The 23,128-nt window shown below is 42.3% G+C and overlaps 1 protein-coding gene across 1 annotated transcript in view; it reads right to left on the reverse strand.

Annotated features, from left to right (window-relative positions):
- The window catches only part of TLL2 (tolloid like 2), a 2,097,051-nt gene that overhangs the window by 122,017 nt on the left and 1,951,906 nt on the right, over positions 1 to 23,128 (reverse strand). The window contains exon 18 of the mRNA XM_086922321.1: positions 19,588 to 19,715. Within this exon, the coding sequence (XP_086778447.1) occupies positions 19,588 to 19,715 (128 nt within the window). The remainder of the gene's footprint in view (positions 1 to 19,587; positions 19,716 to 23,128) is intronic.

Consider the following 23,128-nt stretch of genomic DNA (forward strand, 5'->3'; position numbering starts at 1 on the left):
ATCGCCGATATCAACTCACCCAGGGCCACCAGCACATCCCCATGGGTGAAGTCAGGCTGAAGTGTCCTCTTGTCCACATGCTCATGGGGAGAACGTGCCCCGGCCCCCCCAGGATCAATATGCTCGCTGTTTCGTGGGGAGTCTGCATAGGGTTCCGCTGCAAGGCGAGCCACCGGCATCGCCATCTTGTCGTTTCCCCAACGAGGTGATGTGAGGTGGGGGACGGGGGAAATCACGGGGCGCGATGCTGCCACCGAAGCCATCCCGGGACATGCGATAGACCGCCCGGTCAAGGGGAAGTGTCTGCGGGCCCGCAGCAAGGCAATGTGGCAAGCAGTGTCCAGTGGGGGTTGCAATCAGCGGCCAGAGGGACGAGGAGAGCGGAGCGGAAACATGGCGGCCGGGAACAAAGGACGCGCCGGGAGACACGACTTCCCCCTGTCACCACACTGCCCGTAGCGTGCACAGCTTCCACCAGCGGCAGGCAGCGCCGAGGCCGCGCTCCTGCGAGGAAGCGCCGTCCAGTCGCGCCACCCCTGCAGCGGATCGGCTGTGATGTTGCATGGGGTCTGGGCTCGTTGCAGTGCGAGCTGGTTCCCGGGCCGGGGCAAATCGGACAGTAGCTGACGAGTCCGGGCGAATGGAGAGGTCGGCGGACCACCGGTGGCGACAGCTCCGTTTCCCGCACCTTTCAGGACAGAAGCTGGTAAGCGAAGTTAGCAGGATGATGGTGAGGGACTCCGGGGCCGGCGGAGCTGAAGGCTGCGCGTCCGATCAGGTCGCCATCTTGGCTCCTCCCACATTTTGTATTATTATTTACCATTTGAAAATTGTAATAATTTTAATTAATTATGCAATAAACCTTTTTGTCTTTGAAAAACCTCTAGTGTGTAGAATACTGTAATGTGTGTGCATATGTGTGTTTTCAGTTTATGTGAAGGGCGCAATCGTCGGTTTTAACGACCTCATCACGACGTCTCGAATCACAGCAAAACAACAGGAAATTGGTCTGAATAATGGTTTTTAAAGAAACTTAGTCCAAAAATATGAGTTTAAGCATGCTTTGAAAGAAGTATGTATATAGTAATGTGTGTAGGGCAATGTTCTGAATGGATTTTTTTAGATATCATTTGTGGACATTGAATGTCTGCTTTTGTTTTCCTTCTTTGCAACGTTATCCACGAGGATTGCGCCGTCATCGAGATGATCCCATAAAAGTAAAAAGAAAAAAAACCTTTAGAAAAACACTTCACAATATTTTGGGTATTAGGGTGGCTCTGACAAGAGCTGTTGTGTTGGTTGTACGTATATGGCTGCTACACATAAGACAGGATGCAGAGTTATAGATTACTTAGAAACACCCTGTTGCCTTCATCGGTAAAATGGACTCCATCATTTCTATAAATTCCATGCATGTCAAAATGCAGGTTGTTGAAATAGATACATCCCATGTGATGTTCTATGAGGAATGCAGAGACAGTTGTATTCAAAAACACACACAGAGCCCTCGGGTACGACGAAGGGAAGTGAAAGTCAAGGAGTGGGAAGAACTAGTCTAGTGGGGATTTCCCTTTTGATTACGGTTTCCCTCACACACCGGAGGTGTCATGCATGCTTCATCATGGGGAATCCTTCTCTCCTCATGAAGCCTGGTCATGTTGTGGGCTACGACACCCTCGCTACGAGGGAGGAGCTCAGGGATGTTTTCAAGTATGAGGGGTATTCCTAAAACTCAATGTGAGCAGTGGGTGTGATGGGAGACGTGCAGTGCTGATGAATTGGTGATTAAAACAAGCTGCAAGGTTAGCCTGATTCAATTTATTTTTGCTACCAAGTGCTATGGTTAAAAACAAATAGCCTGTAGCGCGGCTCCAGACATTAGATGCAGTCACACTGAGTAGCGATCAACATGTTTTAGCCTAAGACCTAGACTGTGTCATGGCTTTCATCAGGATCTCTATTAAAGCTACTGCTGTGTGTGGGTGATACAAAAGTAAAAGTTACAAAATTAACAGCTCGTCGGCATATTAGATGAAAAATACTAAACCAATGATCCAAGCAGTTCAACGGATTCACCGGTAGGACCTGGGTGTAAGACATAAAAACAGACCACACGAATGAGTCAGCATTGAGAAGAGCAGTGCACTTGTCCCACGTTAGACATATCAAAGTTACAAAAATAAACATCAACAACAGTTGTTCATGTAATAGTCACAAGTATATTATATAACAAAGTATGTATGGTGAATGTAGACATATTATGCCCTTTCCTACGAGTGGCATCACTCCTTGCAAACATCAGGTTCCATGCTGCATCTGTCCTTGGCTAATCGCCAAAGGAACACAACCTAATAAGTAGAGGTTGTGGCATTAAAAAGTAGAAGCAGAGATGCCCCAAGTTTAAAAAGACAAGCATAAAAAATAACAATTAATGAAGCGGCGACCATATAGTATGGTAAACGTAGCATGGTTCTTTCGAAAAAAGAAATTGTGACAATCTCTCTGTCCCAAGAGGTCATGCATAGTTAATATTTCAAAGGTGCATGCTCTGGTTGACATCTAGTGGTGAGAAATGTGTATAGGTTGCTGTATGTGAGTGGCAATGGTGTGTTTAAAGTACATCGCACGTACTCAGGACATAATAAAGATACAGGCTGGAGAGTGAAAGGGGACTAATTATAATGTGCTGGGTCCAAGAGACATACCCCTGTATCAAGATCTAGTAATGGAAAGACATGTAGACTAACATGCATGTATGTGAGTGGTGCTCTAGCGTGTAATGGAAGACGTGCATACTATGGACTCGTAGGAATACACCCGGGTTGGAGTCTTCCTACACTTCACCCAGGGAAGCAACCAAATTAAATAAATCGCTTGTCCACACGGATAAATATAGGGAGTGATGTGCCCCAAACTGCAAACAAATGCTGTATGTGCCCGAAACGAAAACGGTATGTAGCCACGGTAGAATTACAGCCGAAACGGAGTATGGGGACTTCACCCGAACCTGTATGCAACATTGCTTATTGAAGCAATTTACCACTTGAGTTACCGCAGGGAAATCTGTGGTGTGTGTCCACGGACATGACCAGCGGTGAATGCTGTATCAAACAACTCAGTAAAGTATCCAGCGCATTAATGATGGCCTCAAGACCACTTCCTGGAAGTGGCTCAGTGCATGATGGGAAAGGTAGTTTGCCCAGGCCCGGAAGGGGGGACGGGAGTTTAATGCAAATGAATGAATTCAACCCAATTTTTTTTTTAAATAGAGGATTCTGATTGGCCCATGGAGCTTGTTTTAACCTTAAGTCATCTCACTCCCCAGGAGTCTGCCACTCTGAAATATATTTTGAATAACTTTGGTGCCGTTTGACGAATCTTCGCAGAATTCGTCAAGCGGGGGCTCAGGAAAAAGGGGGGTCCCAAAAAGTGTTTTCCTTATGCAATTTACCATAGGAACATTAGGTCGCAGCTACAACCAGAACTGCAGAACGAAATTACACCAAATTTGGCAAAGAGGTAGATCTTGGTTCAGAGTCGTGCCTTTTAGTTAAATGGTGTAAAGCCGTTTAGTAGTTGCTGAGAAAAATCAAAAGTAAAATCACATACATATCTATGGTTGCGGTGGATCTGCGCATCCTGAGCGCACCCTGAGCGCGCCCTTACCATCACGAGCTGCATGCTAAATTTCTGTCAAATTTCTGTCAACACTCCAAATCAGAAAGTGTTGGCAACCATTTTGTGCCTCGGTAAAGCGAGGCTGTTGAAATCAGTGGAACAAGTGTGTAAAACGTATAAAGGGGGTAGGGTAGTAAAACCCTGACCTTCTAGACCTGCTTAGGGGATCCCACAAGGACCCCCAGGGCCCCAAAAATATATATATATTTTAAAACTGCAAAATGCGCGCCGTGTGCACGGATCCTGACGTAAAAAAAATAAAATGCTTCTTTAATATTTAGCCAAATCCCGGGGGCAAACAATATTTAATTTAATGGGGGGCCCAGAGGGGGCCCCCAGGCACATCCACCCCCCGGGGCTGTAAAATAAATGGTTGGGGGGCTCTATCACCACCCCCAGTCAAATACATAGGTGGACGGGCTCAAAGGCACCCCAAGCCTCAGCAACCGCCCCCGAGGTTTTGTATGTTGTGGAGGGGGCCATGTGGCCCCCCTCCTGGAGCAGTCAAGGGCCCTGGGGACTGCCACCCCCCCAGGGCCGCTCCTGCAGTGTCCCGAGTTGCCCACCCCCACGACACTGCTGTTTGCTATGGCAGGCTACTGCCCTGTCATAGCAAACTTGGTTTGGATTTTAAAAGAGAGAGCAGAGAAACCTGCTCTCTCTTTCAAAATGCAACCCATATTGCATTTCCACATGGGAGCTGCATGTTAGCAGCTCCCTGTGTGTAAAAACAATGCTGGTTCCCGAAGGACGCAGGGAGCCGGCTGGGACCGTGGGGGCATTGGGGCTCCCCCCACAGTCCCCAACATTGCATATAGGCCCCGGTGATGGGGTCCCCGGGGAGAATAGAAATTAGTCATGGGTGCTATTTTTTCTATTTTTTTTAAATTTTTTTATGGGTTGGGTGCGCGACTCCAAGCAAAAAAAATGAACATTTTTCAGATATACATTAAGCTAATGTGTTTAGATCGTTGTGTTTACTGAGAGATTTTGGTACCTGTAAGTAAGTACCTATGCAGAGTCTAAAGTTGCTGAGGAAGACTCTGTTACCTTCATCTGTAAAATGTACACCATCTCTCCTATCGATGCCATTCATATTGAACCACAGATTGTTGTGGTAAATGGACCCCATTCTATAATCTCGGAGAAAAGCAGAAACAGATTTATTGACATGTTTCCTAGTGTTCTCAATCTGTGGACAAAATTGATTGGACCAGTCCCATTTCTGCCATTGGCACATGTTAGAATAGACAAAGGCAGTTTGGGAGAAAAGTGACATCAATTCTCTAAAGGTGACCTTCATAAGCATTTCCAGACCTACCCCAGTCAAAGTGCCTAGGTCATTGTAACCACAGTGCACAATTATGAGGTCAGGGTGGTGGATATGCAAAAAAATGTAACCATTCCCATGATGCACTGGGCCAGGGACAGACTAATTTGCATGTAGCCAGGTTCTGAGCTGGGATGGTGCAGTGAGCTAAAAAACGGTGATGGGTCAAGCCCTGATCTGTTGACTGGGTAGGAGTGCTCTGCTTAATTCAGATACTCTGTCCATCACCACCCCCTTTTTCTGAATCGTTTTGTCCACCATAAGCGTGGAAGGGTATGCTCAGATGTGAGTCCCTTGCTCACTGCACCATCAGGATTCAAGCAAGCCGGGCCGAAGACGGCTGTAATGCCTGAAATCGGTCCCCGGAAGCTTGTTTCCTTTCCAGTAAAAGAATTGGCTTGGTAGTTTGGTCTGCCCTGTTCCCATGATGCACTGGGCCAGGGACAGACTAATTTGCATGTAGCCAGGTTCTGAGCTGGGATGGTGCAGGGAGCTAAAAAACCGTGATGGATCAAGCCCTGATCTGTTGACTGGGTAGGAGTGCTCTGCTTAATTCAGATACTCTGTCCATCACCACCCCCTTTTTCTGAATCGTTTTGTCCACCATAAGGGTGGAAGGGTATGCTCAGATGTGAGTCCCTTGCTCACTGCACCATCAGGATTCAAGCACGCCAGGCCGAAGACGGCTGTAATGCCAGAAACCGGTCCCCGGAAGCTTGTTTCCTTTCCAGTAAAAGAATTGGCTTGGTAGTTTGGTCTGCCCTGCTCCCATGATGCACTGGGCCCGGGACAGTCTAATTTGCATGTAGCCAGGTTCTGAGCTGGGATGGTGCAGTGAGCTAAAAAACGGTGATGGATCAAGCCCTGATCTGTTGACTGGGTAGGAGTGCTCTGCTTAATTCAGATACTCTGTCCATCACCACCCCCCTTTTCAAAATTTAACCAATGGCATCAATTGATGCCACTTTAACCCTCTCTTTCCAATCCATTTAATGTCTACATTTGGCAAAGCTAGGTCTTTGTCAATGCCTTTGTTTTCTGCATACCTTTGGCTCCAGAAAACATAGCTGTGTCCCACAATCCACACTCTAGGCATCTTGAAAGGAGGTCTAGATGCACTCAGATGGTCTCTGTAAATAAAATGGCAGTTTGAAAACTAAGATTTTTCTAAAATGGAGGATAAAATGTAGTTTTGAAAAAAGAAAAGAAATGATTGGCTGTTTGGGTACATTCTAGACTGAAAAGTAGGGTGTATGTTTCTGTTTTTTAAAAGCATGTTTTATATTGGTTAACAAATACTGTTTGAATGGAACATTACATAGGATAAGGTGAAATTTTGAAAAGTCAAGCACACTTGCTGTTTGGATTAGTAACATTGTGTGCTGAACTTGTAACATGTTTGCTCAGTTGAGTGTTCCATGAACTGTTACTATGGAAACAGGCAGTAAGCAGATTGAGGGTGGAGTTCAAACTTATGCCAATTGGAAAGGGTTGAAATGTGTAACTAATAGAAATGTGTGTTAGCTTTTGAATTAATGTGGGAAGCAATGTGATTTGATATTTACATGTATATGTGTGCAGAATGAGAGAGAAACTTTGCCATTTTTTGGTTTTGATAAGAGCAGTGCTGTACAGAGATTCTGAATAAGAATATCTGGTATGTGACTGACGTACTTCTTAATCTACAAATCAATTTGAAAGGTGAGTTATTAATTTGTGAGGGGTTTTATGTAGTGTCTTTGTTTTTAATTAGATTAATGTGTTTTCCTGGTAAAGTCCAGGGAGTACTCTTGCTTGTCTAGAATCACACTGTGAGTCTGTGTGCATTTGGGAACCATTCTGACAGAAGCATTTGGGTACCTCATGTGGTTGCAAGTACACAACTGCTTAAAAACCTATGCTGTTCTCAAGTTTTGGTAGAATTAGAAACCAGTCATTGCTCATGTATTGGCAAAACGAGTCAGGCTTCCACACTAAACTGCAGTTCTAAAATATGTGGAATGTGTGCAATCATCTTACCTTTTCCAGATTAGTAAATTCGTTTTTTGTAACGTCCAAGGGATACTGCTGCTTGTCTAGAATCGCACTATGATTTTGTGTGCATTTGGGAACCATTCTGAGAGAAGCATTTGGGTACTTCATGTTTTTGAAGACATATAACTGCTTAGAAAGCTATCCTGTTCTCAAGTGTTGGTAGAATTAGAAACCACTAATTTCTTATGTTTTTGCAAAATGAGTCAGGCTTCCACACTAAACTGCAGTTCTAAAATATGTGGAATATGTGCAGTCATCTTACCTCTTCCAGATTAGTAAATGATTTTTGGTCAAGTTAAAGGGATACTGTGTGTTGTCTAGAATCACACGGTGAGTCTGTGTGCATTTGGGAACCATTCTGACAGACGCATTTGGGTACTTCATGTTTTTGAAGACATATAACTGCTTAAACACCTATCTTGTTCTCAAGTTTTGGTAGAGATAGAAACCAGTCATTGCTTATGTATTTGCAAAATGAGTCAGGCTTCCACGCTAAACTGTGGTTCTAAAATATGTGGAATGTGTTCAGTTATCTTACCTGTTCAAAACTAGTGAATAGTGTTGCTTGTCTAGAATCACACTGTGAGTCTGTGTGCATTTGGATATCATTGTGAGAGAAGCATTTGGTAACTTCATGCGTCTTTGTACTACTCTAATCATTCACTCAGTATCCAAGTGCTCATGCAGCGATTCAGGGCCTTAGCACATGGACTTTTCAAAGTCTAATGCAATATGCATGTACTTCTTTAACCACCCACACACTTGTGTTTGAGGCCTACAATTCCCCAGTCAAAACCCATACATTCCAGCAAACACCCTGTCACTGCTCTTATAGTAACTCTTTCAGCTTTAAGTACTAATCTATTCAATGAAGTAAAACTCAAGCAACTATGAATTCACCCAGTGTCTCTCCTTATAGTACTGTAATCATTCAGTCAGTATCCATGTACTCATGCAGTGAGCCAGGGTTTAGGACATGGACTGCTTCAAACTCCTATGCACTATGCATGTACTGCTGTAACCACGTTTACATTTGTGTTTCAGGCCTACAATTACCTAATCAGTATCCATACACTCCAGCAAACACTCTGTCAGTGCTCTTGCAATCCTATATTGACAGTTTCAGCACCATTTACTAATACATTCACTGAAGTAAAACGAATCCAATTATAAATTCACCCAGTGTCTATCTTTGTACTACTGTAATCATTCAGTTAGTATACATGTACTCATGCAGCAAGCCAGGTTTTGGGACATGGACTGCTTCAAACTCCTATGCACTATGCATGTAGTGCTCTAATCACTGTTTCACTTGTGCTTTAGGCCTACAAGTCCCCAGTAAAAATATGTACACTCCAGCAAACACCCTGTCACTGCTCTTGCAGTTCTATAGTGATCCTTTCAGCTCCATGTAGTAATCTATTCACTGAAGAAAAACTCAACCAATTATGAATTCATCCTGTGTCTCTACTTATAGTACTGTAATTATTCAGTCAGTATCCATGTACTCATGTAGTGAGCCAGGCTTTAGGACATGGACTGCTTCAAACTCCTATGCACTATGCATGTAGTGCTCTAGCTACCTTCAGGCCTACAATTCCATAGTCAAAATACATACATTCCAGCAAACACGCTGCCACTACTCTTGTAGTTCTATAGTGACCCTTTTAGCTCCATGTACTAATCTATTCACTGAAGTGAAACTCAACCAATTATGAATTCACCCAGTGTCTCTCCTTATACTACTGTAATCATTCAGTCAGTATCTATGTACTCATGTAGTTAGCCAGGCTTTATGACATGGACTGCTTCAAACTCCTATGCACTATGCATGTAGTCCTCTAACCACCTACACACTTGTGTTTCAGGCTTTCGGTTCCTCAGTCAGTATCCATACACTCCAGCATTCAAATACAGTTATGTATACACCTTGAATTACAATTTCAATTAGTGATTAGTAAAGAAAGTGGTTAAAGATTTTCATATAGAATGTGTTTGTATAGTGATAGAAAAGTATAATTTATTTATTTATTAAAATACATTTATTTATGTTTATTTTTTATAGATGTTGTTAATCATCATTAAAATAAAGGTATCATGCCTGAAAAATCAAGAAAGAGAAAAAGACAACAAAAGGACATTTATTTTATGAAAATTCAACAAGTATTGGATGACCAACATGATGTGGGTAAAAAGAAAAACATCTTCTGGCAAGACAACTAAGAATTTCATTTAAAAACGTTCTAAGCCCAGATACAGTGTGCAGAATGTGGAAACTATTGAGAATAATTCAACCAGAAAAAATAATAAAAATAACAGGAAAGGAAAAAAAGTAAATATACAGTCAAAAGATACAACGCATGGTAAAAGAAGGCAAAATCAGTATAAAGAAATACGTAAAATAATTTTTTTATTATAGAGTGGTACATAACTTGCTCAAAGACGTGAAAAAATATAGACAAAGAGCAGTATTTTATAAAAAGAAGAAGCATATTGAATCCATTGTTCAAAGCTTTTAAAGTAAAAAGAAACCTATTCATTTTAGTTTTAAACAGAATTCGATCACTAGATAAACCAATTCATTTAATGAAGGCCAAAAGTAAGAGGAAAAGAATAATTAACAAAACTAATTTTTGTGACTTTTTTTGGGTGAATAGAAACACAGTTCATGTTCAGAGCCTTTCTTTAATGAAGAGAGTTATTTTCAGACAAATGATTTATTGCATGCAGTTGATACCAGTGGTTGAGCTTATGAGGTTAGACATGTTTGTCCAATTGAGAAAGAGAAAATAGTTTCCAGAAATGCAGAAAAAGATTTAGCTGAGAAAGTTCTAGGCAGACGTCCTAAAGCCCCAGTGTACATTTAGGATTGTAGTAGTATTTGTAGTGTATGACAAGAATCTTTTGATATTTTACACAATTTCCTATGAGAATACATTAAAAAAAGTGTTAAATAAAAGATTAAGATGTTGCAAGGACTAGACCCTTGCAGAGTGAGAAAAAATACTAATTTGCAAGGTCTTTTTCTGGCTTGTCTTTCTAGAAAAGTATGTCAAAGTGTTTTTCATCATTTCAGGATGTTAGCAGAGCATCATTCTCAAATGCAGAAGTTAGTCAGAAAATTGTATTATGCAAAAAGTCCAGCAATAAAATTAAATGAGTTGAACAGTGCTCTTTTGCGTGGGTCAGTATCAGATGTGAAGAAGGTTTGTGATGAAATTGAGTTTTGTTACTTTGGTCCTGAACAAGAGAGTGCAGAAACTGGCACATTAATAGAAGAAAATGTTAAAGGGAATGTGCAACATACTACTACAAAAAATGTTGAGGAACAAATTACAAAGTTTAAGGTAATTTCAGAAGAAAGGCCAAATTATTCTTGCATTTTTTGTCGGCAAACTCACTATAAAAATCAGACTAAGACTGTTGATCTGTATTTAAAAAGTGAAAGAGAAAATAATGCTTTGTGGAATGAATTTGCAACCTATTTATTGGTAGAGAATTTTTTTGATTTGTGTTCTGATCTGAGTATTTGTAAATATTATTATAATAAATTAGATGAGAATAAAATGCCCGCTAGAGCTGTCCATAATATTCTAGAGTTGATAACTATTCCTTCAGAACTGATAGATTTAAATACCTATAAGTCTATTCTCATTTAATGTGTGCACCCATTTCAGGCTATTGTTCATATGGAGCCTAAAACAGGTAAATTGCCTCCTTCAGATTTACTGGGAGGATTAAAAGGAAGACTTGTATATTTACCTCTAGATTTAAAGAAACATTTTGAAACTATTGGTGTAGAATATGTAGAAAATGAACCTCTAGTCATTCTAGTTAATGGCATGCCTACAAAGAGTAAGAAAATCTGGCAGGAATTAGTGGATGTAAGGGAAGTGCAAAAGGCAACTTTATACTTGATTGAAAACAATGAGTACTATAAAAATTTGTATATGGGAGAAGAAGAAATACTTTTAGCAGAAGATACTGAAACAGGAAAAACAATGTGGACTGGCCCACTGGGTGGAAGTAGTGGAATATTAATTAGTATTCCAGGTCACTTGTGAGTGAATTTTCTGCTGGGCACAATAAGTTTTTGTTTATAAACCCCTCACACACCAACCTGGTTGGTGTCATGCTTCATCATCGTGGTCCAACCAGGCAGCCGAATGCCGCCTGGTTGTGCTTCTACGCCTGACTACAGCGGAGCAGGTGTCGTGCAACAGTGTGATGTGGATGAAGGTGAGTGATGAGATACACCTCTGGGAATCCTTGCCCAATATTTTATTCATGGCGGCCCAGGGTTTTAGTTAAAGTTAGTGATGCAACAACCAGTAGAAAAATTGCGACTACTTAGTTGGCTAGGTGTTGGCGGTCTACATGTTTCAGTCCCAGAGGAAAAATATGCTGGACTTTCGTCAGGACCAGGAAAAAGTGAGTGAGTGGCAAAAAGTAGTGCCAAGTGTGAATCTCTCCTACACACGCGCTAAGGTGTGTGGAAAAAAGTGGAAGAATTTAAAAGAATTAAAAAGTGCGGCTGTGTTACTTACAGGCACTGCAGGTATGGGAGAAAAATCTTTGCTAAAGGTTCCGTTCCAGTAGATCGGGGCGCGGGGAGAGGCACTCCCGTGTACATTTTGTATAGTTGAAGTCCTCTGTGGAAAACCTAGTCTGGTGCCCACGGCCGGGACGCCTCTTTTGCCACTAACTCAGTGCACCACAAGTCCACACCAAGTGGTTGTGAGCCCTTGCTGACCACTGCCTCCATCCTACAATGCGGTCAGCAGGTCCCACACATATCCAATCCAATCCTGTCCGGCAAGGACACGCCATCATCGCTGGCTGAGCACATGCTGAGCTCTTCAGGAGCCACTAATTCTGCGCATCACAACTCATGGACCCTTTATGATTGACTTTCATGCTGTGGACACCAGATGCAACAATGTCACCTCAGGCAGCAGGAATTTTCCAGAAGGTACATTAACAATGTCTTCACATGAGCATGCTCATCTCTGGTGTCCCAACCTCAGTGCACCACAAGTCATGGACCCTTTACGATACAATCTTTTGTGGGTGATTTAAGATCTGTTGCCCCTACCTTAGTGCACCACAAGTCAAGGTTGAATCTCTGTGCGTGATCCAATGATCACTGTTGTAGTTGTTGCCAGCACCAACCATTCCCTGAGGGCTGGCTTATAATCACCTCACACGCATCCAGCACAGACGTCACTGGAGATGTGACCCTGGTAATAATTAGGGGCCGAGCGCACGTGGCCATAGCCAGTTCCACTATCTATCTAACTGTGTATGTGTGTTCATTATGTATGCATGATGGCCCTGGGCCCTACCACATTACAATGGGTTGTTGACTGTGCATGCTACCATGTTACCTCTGGCAGTGGGGAAGACCTCGGTTATGTAACTTTGTCTGGGTTATTCTATGAGTACATGGGTAGATACTGGCTGATTAGAGTACTGCAAGGAGAATGTATGGTGAATTTATAAGTGCTTGGGGATTGGTGGAGTGATTGGATAAGTACATATTTTGGCAGAGCCTAACCCCCGAGCACGACCTTGGCTCGAATTGGCTGCCAGCCAGTGGCAACCCCGGCAGAGTGTCAGGTTTGCAAACAAAGCCTCAGGAGAGCTGACGCTACACACAGAGCGTGAGTAGGTACTGTGCCGGTTCCTGAAGCACCCGCATTTTTTGATATGGGATCCCCACAGCCTTTGCTCTAGTATCCTGAGTTCCGGCCCACTAAAATCTGGGCCACTGGCTAGCGGAAATACAGCACAGATGCCTGGAAAACTGAGTCCAGGAGCTTGGAATTCTCATTGTGGTACACTGCATTCTCACTGAGTGGATAGCCTCCCAGGTCGTTGATCTCTGGATCAAGGAATACTGACTGTTGCACCCCTGGAGTCCCTTCAATGGATCCCCTAAAGCGAGATGCTGGGTCTATGGAACACCAGTAACAAAAGGCCCAGAATCCTGTTTGCAAGATATTCCCATCTCCACAGCTAGATCATTAACATACAGCGGATAGAATCTATGGAATTCAGTGAGCGGAGTGGGCAGAACTGGTGTACGCCAGTCAGGGGTGCAACTAGAGCCACATTTCGGGTGAGGCTGATAAAAATTTGAGGGGAGCAAATTCTTCCAGTCATAGGCAGAGTGGAGATGAGGGCTCCAAGAAGGTGTGTGGCACAACAAAGCCTCATTTACAGGTAAATGGTCTTTTGAAGACCTGTGAAGTACTCGAGTGCCCCGCTGAGAGCTGTGCTGCGAGCCGCGCACCCAGCACGTTCACACTAGGGGGCTGCGCTGAGAGATGCGCACCCAGCGCGTTCACACTAGGGGGTCGCGCTGAGAGCCACGCACCCTTGCATGTTCACACTAGGGGGCCGTGCTGAGCGCCGCGTAGGATCGCCACTCTAAACTTTTTTAAAGAAAACGGTCCACTTCCATTAATTTATATTCGCCCAAGGACTCCATCCCCCGAGGCATGCCCAATTCTTGAAAGTTTTTATTCATCATTAGGAAGGGGGTTGCATGGTCCCCATTCCCTTGTCCACTTCCGGCCCCGGGGACCCATCCCCCGGGCCTGGCCTCTTTGTTGGGGACCATGGGGGGGAGCCTCAATGCCCCCGTGGTTCTGCCAGCTCGCAGCCTCCTGCGGGACCTGGTATTGACGGTAGGATATCCGTCTTTGTAGCAATACTGTCACGCTTTAACCATCTTAATAGTAGAATGAAAAGGAATTTTTCTCCCCGGGCCACTCTGAGCAGTGGAGCGTCTGTCTCCCTGCCCGGTATAGTTACCGTGATAGGCAGTGTTACAGCAAAAAACTCCTAGTACCTGCTAAAATAGGTCAAAAAAAGAAATAGAAATATGCATAAAGTGCACTGGAAAAGCAGAATTTCTACACCCATGTACTCTATTAGCACCAGCAATTGATTCTTTAAGTTATTTATACCAAAAAAAACAAGGAAAGGACTTCATTCAGAGATGGAGTGATGCAACAGATTCAGCCTTGTTGATGTCTGTGCTGCAGTATCCAAGCTGTACTTCACTGACAAGGTCTACTAAGACAGAAAACGGTCTGGGATTGTTTTTGTTTCCATCTGGAGGGGGCATCACCTGACAGTTTAGGACAGACTTTCCCGTTAGAGGCATGGTCAGTACTGATGTGTTTAAGCAGAGCTATGTATAGTGTGGCACAGTGGACAAAACAATGATATGTTTGTATGCTACCCAGAGTGATTGCCATTGGTTTAGACCATTTGCAAGCATTTCCCCCTTCTCCTTTCGTATGTTTGATGTAATGCCGTAAGTGGCTAAGGGTAGGCTCAAATGTGAGTCCTTGTTCGCTTTGCCATAGCCTCCAAATATATCACATTGATGATGCCTCAATAGGCCAAAGCCAATCTGAGGTTTCTTGTGATCCGTTCTGGAGTGGGCCTTGCCTGGCAGTTTGGGATGAACTGTTTCAGTGAAGAGCAGAATTGGCACTGATTTCCATAAGGAGCACCTCTGTTTAGAGTGGCACAGCGAGAACACAACTTTGCATTGCCATTCCACCCAAAGCAATTGCCTGTGGTTAAAACTATTTGCAAGCATTACTCCCATCACCTTTTGTGTGCTTAATATAAATAGGACCAGCAACACAGGACATAAAGAAACACAGAGCCCTAACTATAAAATTCTCAAAAGGACCCTTCTTTTTCTGGTAGCTAAGTGGGTGTAGAGCATGATACTCAGAGTACAGCCCTCCTGAAAATTACAAGTGGCCTCCAGCTGAACATCAGCACTAGGCTGCTGTTTACTTTACAAAGCACTAACATTGATAAATATTAAATATATGACAAGCATTTATTTATATAGGCAAACTGAAGTAAGAAAAACAAATAAAATGCACAGAAGCGGTCCTGTATCACTTAACTTTGGAAACACCTTTATTTTTAAAGCCATCTTGCGAACAAATGTGTAAAAATATGATAACGTCCCTTAAAAGTTTCAAAAGGTGTATTTAATTTACATGCAAAAGTGTACCTCGGCTGTTAATCAGTGCATTGAGAAGATTTTTTTTTTTAATTGACAGTTCTCAAACATGAATTTAAAAGCATTCATGCATACCCCACCCTCAAAACAATGCTGTTAGATTTGGGGGTCTCTAGTTGGCACAGGTAGGTACTTGTGACAGATAGGGACCCTTGCCCCTAGTCAGGGTAAGGGGGTACACTCCTAAAATAACCCCTGCTCACCCCCTTGGTAGCTTGGCACAAGCAGACAGGTTATCACAGGGGCATTGTGTGAAGCATTTGTGAACACATACAGTAATCAAGTGACAACACTACAGATGGACACCACACAAGTTGTGTATTAAAAAATAAGTATTTTTATATAGATTGAACACAAGACAACAAACAACAAGAATCCACAATACTGTACTTAAAATGGTAGGTTTAGCTTAGTTCCCTTTAGATCTTAAAATGCAACACTTTGAGTTAATGTACTTTACGAAGCGTCACGCTTCCACAACAACATTGTTGCAGAGATGGAGATGTGGCAAAGATCCGGTGCAAAGAAATAAAGACGTGAAGTTCTTCCTGATGCTGCACCCTTCTCCGATGTTGCGAGAAGTTTCAACTCGATGCGTCAGATGCAGCGGCGACACCCTTGTTCCGTAATGCGACGACAGCGGCTTTGGCGGCACGCTTCTCCGTGGATGCGAGGCGCTTTTCTTGATGCAGTGCAATGCGACAGCTACAGCGGCGACATCCATGATGGGACGGCAGCGGTTGCGACAGCGACACGCTTCTTCCTTGTAGCGAGGCGCTTCTCTGGATGTGGTGCAATGCGACCGCTACAGAGGTGACATCCACAATGGGACGGCTGCGACAAGCTTCTTCGGGGTTGCAGGACATTTCTTGAGATACAGTGCAATGTGACAGCTACAGCGGCGACATCCAGGATCCGACGGCAGCGGCTGCGACACGCTTCTCCCTCTTGAGTCGCGCTTCCAGCTCCTTGCGACAGGCAGTCTCTCAGAAGGCCCAAAACAGCAGCAGGCACTACCAAAGAACTCTTGGGGGGCTGGGGGTTGAAGTCTGTTGTCCCTGAGACTTCAGCAGGAGGGACGATCTTCTCCCAAACCCTTGGAGATCCTTACAAGTTGAATAAAGCACACAAAGTCCTTTCTCCTTTCTTTGGCAGTCAGGCAACCACTGCAGGCCAATCTCCCAAGCAGTACTACAGCTTAGGGATAGTCTCTCCTCAGTTTCTTCAGGTTCCTCTCCTCAGCAAAGGTTTCTTCTTGTTGTCCAAAAGTTATCTAATTTCTTGGTATCAGGGTCCAAATACTTATACCCCAAAATCCTTTGTCCTCTGAGGGCAGAGGAACCTTTGCCTAGTCCAAACCAGTTCTGGTCGATCCTGGAGCACTCTGTTTACATGACTCCTTATTTCCTTTCACAATGCAGGGCAGAAACATCTGATGCCCCACAGGAGGTGGAGCCAGCATTGTGGAGGGAAGGCACAGCCCTGGAGCACACTTTTAACATGACTCCTTCTCTTCTTTCACAGTGCAGGGCAGAGACATCAGACGCACCACAGGAGGTGGAGCCAGCATTGTGGAGGGTAGGGAACAGCCCTATTCAGGTCCAGGTGCAACTCCTCCCTGCCATCTAGATGCAGATCTCTCTATTCACCACTGGGCTGACTCATCTCCTGGAATCCCCCATCCCTGTCACTCAAACTCAAGACAAGAAATACACAACCTAGCAGAGGCAGGCTTCGATTGTTAGACAAGAAAATACCTACTTTCTAAAAGTGGTATTTTCAAACACAGAATGTTAAAAACCAACTTCACTAAAATATGTATTTTATCATTCTGAGTCCAGGCATACTAAATTCGAATTTCTACCATGTTCCCAGAATCAGTTAGGATTATAAGATGTAATAATCTAACTGCCCATTCTGGCCTATGGAGAACAGGTAGCCTTGCAATAGTGAAAAACTAAAATGGCTGTAATTCACTATTAGGACATGCCACAGACACCAGGGCATGCCCTACCTTATACTTACAATGCGCCCTGCCCTTGGGCCTACCATAGGGGTGTCTGATATGAAGAAAAGGGAAGGTTTCTGGACTGGCAAGTGGGTGCACTTGCCCAGTCAGCATGGCAGTGCCAGACTGCACACAGGCTCTGCAATGGCAGACCTGAGTCACACTTTTACAGGCTGCTTCTGTGTGTGGCACAACCAGTGCTGCAAGCCCACTAGCAGCATTTGGTTACAGGCCCTGGGCACACTCAGTGCACTATACTAGGGTCTGACCAGTACACCAAATCAGTCAATCATGGAATTACTAATGCATACATCAATTTACAATAGGTAGCACTTGCACTGTGGCACTGGACAGCAGTGGCACATTGCCCAAAGCATCTAACACCAGCAAAAACGCATGAGGCAACAACAAAAATGGAAGGGAGACCCACTCCATGGTGCCAGGTCTAACAAATGCCAATAGTTATCTTCGTAGGGCCAGATGTATGAAGTTATTTAGCATTTCTTAACGGACAAAAATCACTATTTTGGCCCGTTAAGAAATGCTAAATGGCCATTTCCGATGTCCAAAGGCCAAATCGCAGTCACAAGTGACTGCGATTTCTATCTGGTAGCAAAATGTCAACTATGTCGAGTTGATGTTTCTGTCAGCGATATTGCTATGTTTACTGCTCCTCCTCTGTTTTGACTGAATAAATAATACTCCGGAGGATGCTATTTGACAATGTCCTTGATATAGGGGATTGGGTTGTATTTTTCTGACTGTTGTAAATGGTTTTGAACTTTACATTATTCTCTTCAGATCTTTGATAATACTGCATTTTGTTGTGTAGTATATTTTCAGGTTTGAGCCCTTTGTGCTGTGAATTTTGGCATGTAAAGGTTGGTTAATTGTTCTAGTCTTTATCAATGTGTTTTTGAAAACGGCAATAAGGAATACTTCAAAATAAAGTAAATATATATGCATACTTTAATTTACTCCTACATTAAGTTCGTAGGCACATAGATTTGTTTTGTTTATTTGTGCATGGGAATTTTCCATGAGCTAAGTGCACTGCTAAATGCTGATATTGCACTACTATGGTGGAATTCTAACACTAACAGATGTATTTGTAGTAGTGGGGTTGTGGGCTTTCCTGCGTGGTTCCATTTAAAAAATGTTAGGCACAAGTGTGATTTCAGGATGAAACTGTTGCGGGCACACCCCCAAAAAATGAATGGTGTTGCTGGGTAAAGGGTTTCCTCATAGAAAATTAAGAAGAATGTTTTTGTTTTTAAACTCAAACGAACATTTGTATGTTTGCATCGGATTCACATATGAGGACATTTCCATCTGCTGCAATAGTCCCCATGAATGAGAATTATGGATATGAATAGTCCTTGTAAACTATGACTATCGTTGTTTTCCAGACACACTTCAGGTCCAAAAGTCTGAGTTGTACATTGGAAGCAAATATTCTATTATTTTCTTATATTTCTTTTCAAATAGGGAATGGGATGTCAACTAATTCTGGAAGAGATTCCTTAGATCAGGTTCAAAATAAACAAGCATTTGCAATGCAATCCGTCTCACCGTTGGGACCTTATATGCATTTAGCTATGCAGTACATTAGCCTGGGTGCTGAAACATCTACTGTTCTTTAACAGTGAAAGTGAGCACCAAACTGCATGACAGGCCAGGTATGGGAACACATAGAGAGAAAGATTGCCCTTCAGCAGGAAATTGTATAGTCCAAAGTTGTATTTTTAATATAAAATCAGGGCCTTCGGAAGTCATATCACTGAAAATATAAGATTTGAAAAAAAGATTGTCTACGGGTGCTTGTGGAAGACAATTTCTATGGACTGGAGTCTAGAGAATAATGAAGTGATTCTGTTATTTTACTGACCTCTGATGGTCGTTTTCAATCAAGAGAGTTAAATAGAGGCAGTTACCAGAAAAATTAAAAAAAGAAAGTCCCTCAGTAGAAAGCAATTCTGGTATTTTACTGACCTCTACTGGTCGTTTTCTATCAACACAGTTAAATAGAGGATGTTGAGCAAGCAGAAAGAAATTCTGGTACTTTACTGTCCTCTACTGGTCATTTTCTATTAAGACAGTTAAATAGAGGTAGTTGAACAGAAGAAAAAGTCCCTAAGCAGAAGCAGACAAGTCCTAGGTCTGATCTCCAGAGTCCACAAAGTACATACACATATAAGTATATACTAAAGTATATACAAGAAGTCTCGAATGCTCTACCTAAAAAAGGAGGTTACTGAAAGAACAATCATTTCAATTGTAAAATTACATTAGATTTACCCTAAAGTTGAAGACCTTAACTGATACCCAGCAGAGCAAGCAATAAAGGTATACAAAGTACATATCTCAGGCATTTTTGCTTAATGAGACTGAAGTCAACCTTTTTTTTTTAAAGAAAACTAAACACAAGAACATATTTGGAAGTTCACAAAGTGGTACTTTAAAAAGAGGGATACTTACTATTTTAACACGATGACCAGGAGTTGCAGATATATCCCAGGTACACTCTTTGCGGCTAGGGTACTTTTCAGGCCAGTTTGGGCTTGCTATTGAGCCTTCAGCACTGGTAAGCCTGTGTTCACAACCAGCTTATAAAGGAGGAGAAAATATGTTAAGAAGGAAGTGATGATTGAATAAAGCATTTTGGAACAAATAATGGGACTGTTCAAGGTTCAAAAATAGACCTTGGTCTATGAACATTATCTTAAATACATCAATACATACATCCTAATACATTCCTGATATAGAAGAAAATAGTTAAAAAGGCACTTCTAAATTGGGCGTGCAGAATTGAACAGCAGTTCAGTTTCCAAAAGATCTCATGCCACCCCCTAAACCCTTGCAGTTTATCTAGTGACCCTTTTTGGGACTTCCATATTGCACATAAAAATCTCCCTATTGCACATACAGCATTTAAAAAACTAATTTATCAGCTTGATCCCGATTAGTAATCTTATAAATAATAACAAAACAAGCTTTAAAACCACTTTCAGTTTGTCTATAAACCATAGATAATCCAATAGTATGTGTAACCCACTACATTTTACTGTCTGTCCACACGTACATAAGCCCTGCTCATCTCTGATTGCTGCTTTTGCCTTCATATCTGCATAACATGGTTTTAGTCCAACTCTAAATCTTAGCACAGCATTCCTTAGCTCAGGTCTTGGCAGGGCTTCGATATAAGGGAACACTTCATCATTGATCCACCCTTTAACCAAAAACTGGGAGGATGGTTTGCTCCCCAAATAGAACAGGTCCTCCTCTCTCGTGCTGATATTTACAATTGCGTGTGATCCCTGCTTGGGGACCGATTGCCCCATCCTTCACAGATCTGGCATTAATGACAATTATACACAAAGCTTCCCTTGCGTGTATTTAACTTGAAGAGCCATATTCAGCTCACTTTTTCAATCTCCAGTTTACAGAGGTATGATATTTTAAAATTACCCTCCCCATTCATTTCTTGCCAAAAATGCAACATAGCTTGCAGCCCTTTACATCTCCATGCAGTAAGAGTGCATTCTATCCTTATAGCCTGGATCATAGTTGAGGGCGGGAGTGCGAGGAGCTGTTTTACACATTTATCCTCCTCAAGATTACAATCCAATTTACCACCTAAGGTTAAAACTTTCACAGCATACTCAAATTGTGGCCAAACCATTGCATTAAAGTCTGACAGCATTGGGCTTAGGGACAGCCCTCCATACTTCCGACCAAACTGTTTTAGGCCCAGGCAGAGGATAATGCTTTTAATTGTAATGCTTTCATATGGTTTCACTAGTTTAACTTGGTAACAAACCACATACCCAGATATGCATGTTTGTCCACAACATCAACTGTAGCTAAACCAAAGCGCCAATTAAAAGCCCCCTTTCCTTTCCCCAGCCCCATTACTTCAGTTTTCTCCGAATTTGCATTAGGTTTGTTCCTTAATAATAATCATGGAAACTATCCAGTTTCCTTTTATACCCAATTCTGTCTTGTCCACTATTACCCGATTGTCGGCATATAATAGGCAAAAGATATGCGGCCAGCCCGTTTTCGGGCATAAACCCCTTACTCTGTGTAGTGCATTCAGTAGGTTGGACAACAATAGAGAGAACAATAAGGGGTCAGGAGACAGCCCTGCCGTAGGCCATTCCTTATCTGGATTCTCTTTGATAAGGTCCCACAAGTATCTATAGATCACTTGAGCCCAGTTCTGGCTGTGCAATTCTTGAATTAGTGAGAGCAATGCCTTGTTGATATTGAGCTGCCCTAGCATATCCCACAGTAGTTTATGATCAACCAAATCAAATGCGGCCTACAAATCAAGAAAGCAGCAAAATATTCTAAGGCAGTTATCTATTGTTGAATGCCCTTCCTTGACGTCTCCTTGCTCTGTCGGGATTACATTGTTTTGCTCTCTCTAGCACTTCCATAGATCTAGCTATACTTTAGAAAATACTTTCAACTCCAAATCAATTAGACTTATTAGGCGATAATTCTTTGTCTATATAGAGTCATCCTTCTTATATATTGGCCTAAATATTGCCCCTTTCTAACTCTCAGGATAACACCCAGACGTCAAAGCTTTTTGGAAGGTGACATAAAAAGGCTTGCCCACCAGACCACATTCTTTTTTATTATAACTGCTGGTAGGTTATTTGGGCTCACTGCTTTGGATAATTTAGAGGCTGGATGGTTTCGTTTATCTTCCGGAAGGAAAAGTGTGACTTAATATCCACACCAACCTTAGCAGTTTTCTTCCAGTTCTCATCTACATTGTTACTAGATTACTCAGATGGTTGATCCAATCATCTTCTCCTACTTACCACTTCATTTCCCTTGCATGTTCCCATCAAGCACCAGCTGCCAAAACATCCTAATGTTATGTGCACCTATTCAGATCCATCTTTATTCGGATACAAATTTATATATCCAGAAAAGCACAAGGTTAAAATATTAACATGTGACAATGATACCCAGATCAGATAAGAGGGGGAACAGTTGAATAGTGAAACATCGAACAAATCCATCAATATTACAATACAGCTTAAAAATGCAATATAAAAATGTTAAAAATACAGTATAAATTGTAAAATTAACAAATACAGGCTTCAGAGGGTGCACATTGAATTACGAGCATATACTGCAGCTTTAAAAAAAAAGAACCTACACAAAAGGTTAGCTCTTCGTCTTCCAAAATAATAATCTTCCTAAAGGCTGTCTTATAGTCAATTGAAGGTAAAGTCTTAAAAAATGGCATCAAAAACCATTTAGTATATTTTAAATAAAATTTTCAAAATAATAATAAAAAAATAACATTGATTCGTTACATTGTTCATTGCAAGGGCATGGCAAATAATCACAATTAGAATTGTGCCCCATAGGGAAACAAAGCAGAAATGTAATTGTGTCAATCCTTAATCGAAAGAGCAGGCCAAGGGCCAATGGGTTTTAAAAGATAGTTAGATAGTAAGTGGGAGGTATTCTCAATCATCATATTTCAAGCGACAGAGGATTTCTGTACTTCTGTTTCATATCTGGCTTTAATATAAAGTGCATATAGGGCCTTCTGTAGTTTTTTTTACATATACCCTCTGAATCATTAGGATTTAAAAGTATACGCTCATGATTCACACTAATCAAGCTCTTCCTGTCGGCAGCAGCAAGCCAGGGTATTTCCCATCCCTTGTCACAATTAAAACTGTCTGTTATTATATCCCTAGATAGTTGTGCTGCAAGATTCTTCCAGACCGAGAGCCAAAATGTAGCGGGTGGGCCTTAATGTAATCTTCAATATAGGGCAGTTTCAGTTCGCTGTGAAAGCATACTGTGATGAACAAATAGGAGCACCTAGCAGTTTGCGACAAAATCTGTTTTCTTCCCCCTGGATGCTATCACACTGTCTGAAACTCTAAACTTCTGCCCCATAAGTAGCGGTGGGGATGCATTGTAGTTTAAGAATTTTGATAATGGCCAACATTACCTCTGTTTTTCTGGGTTGAGGGAGGCT

This window comes from Lissotriton vulgaris, chromosome 5, assembly GCF_964263255.1.
Source record: "Lissotriton vulgaris chromosome 5, aLisVul1.2, whole genome shotgun sequence".
NCBI classification, from domain to species: Eukaryota; Metazoa; Chordata; class Amphibia; order Caudata; family Salamandridae; genus Lissotriton; species Lissotriton vulgaris.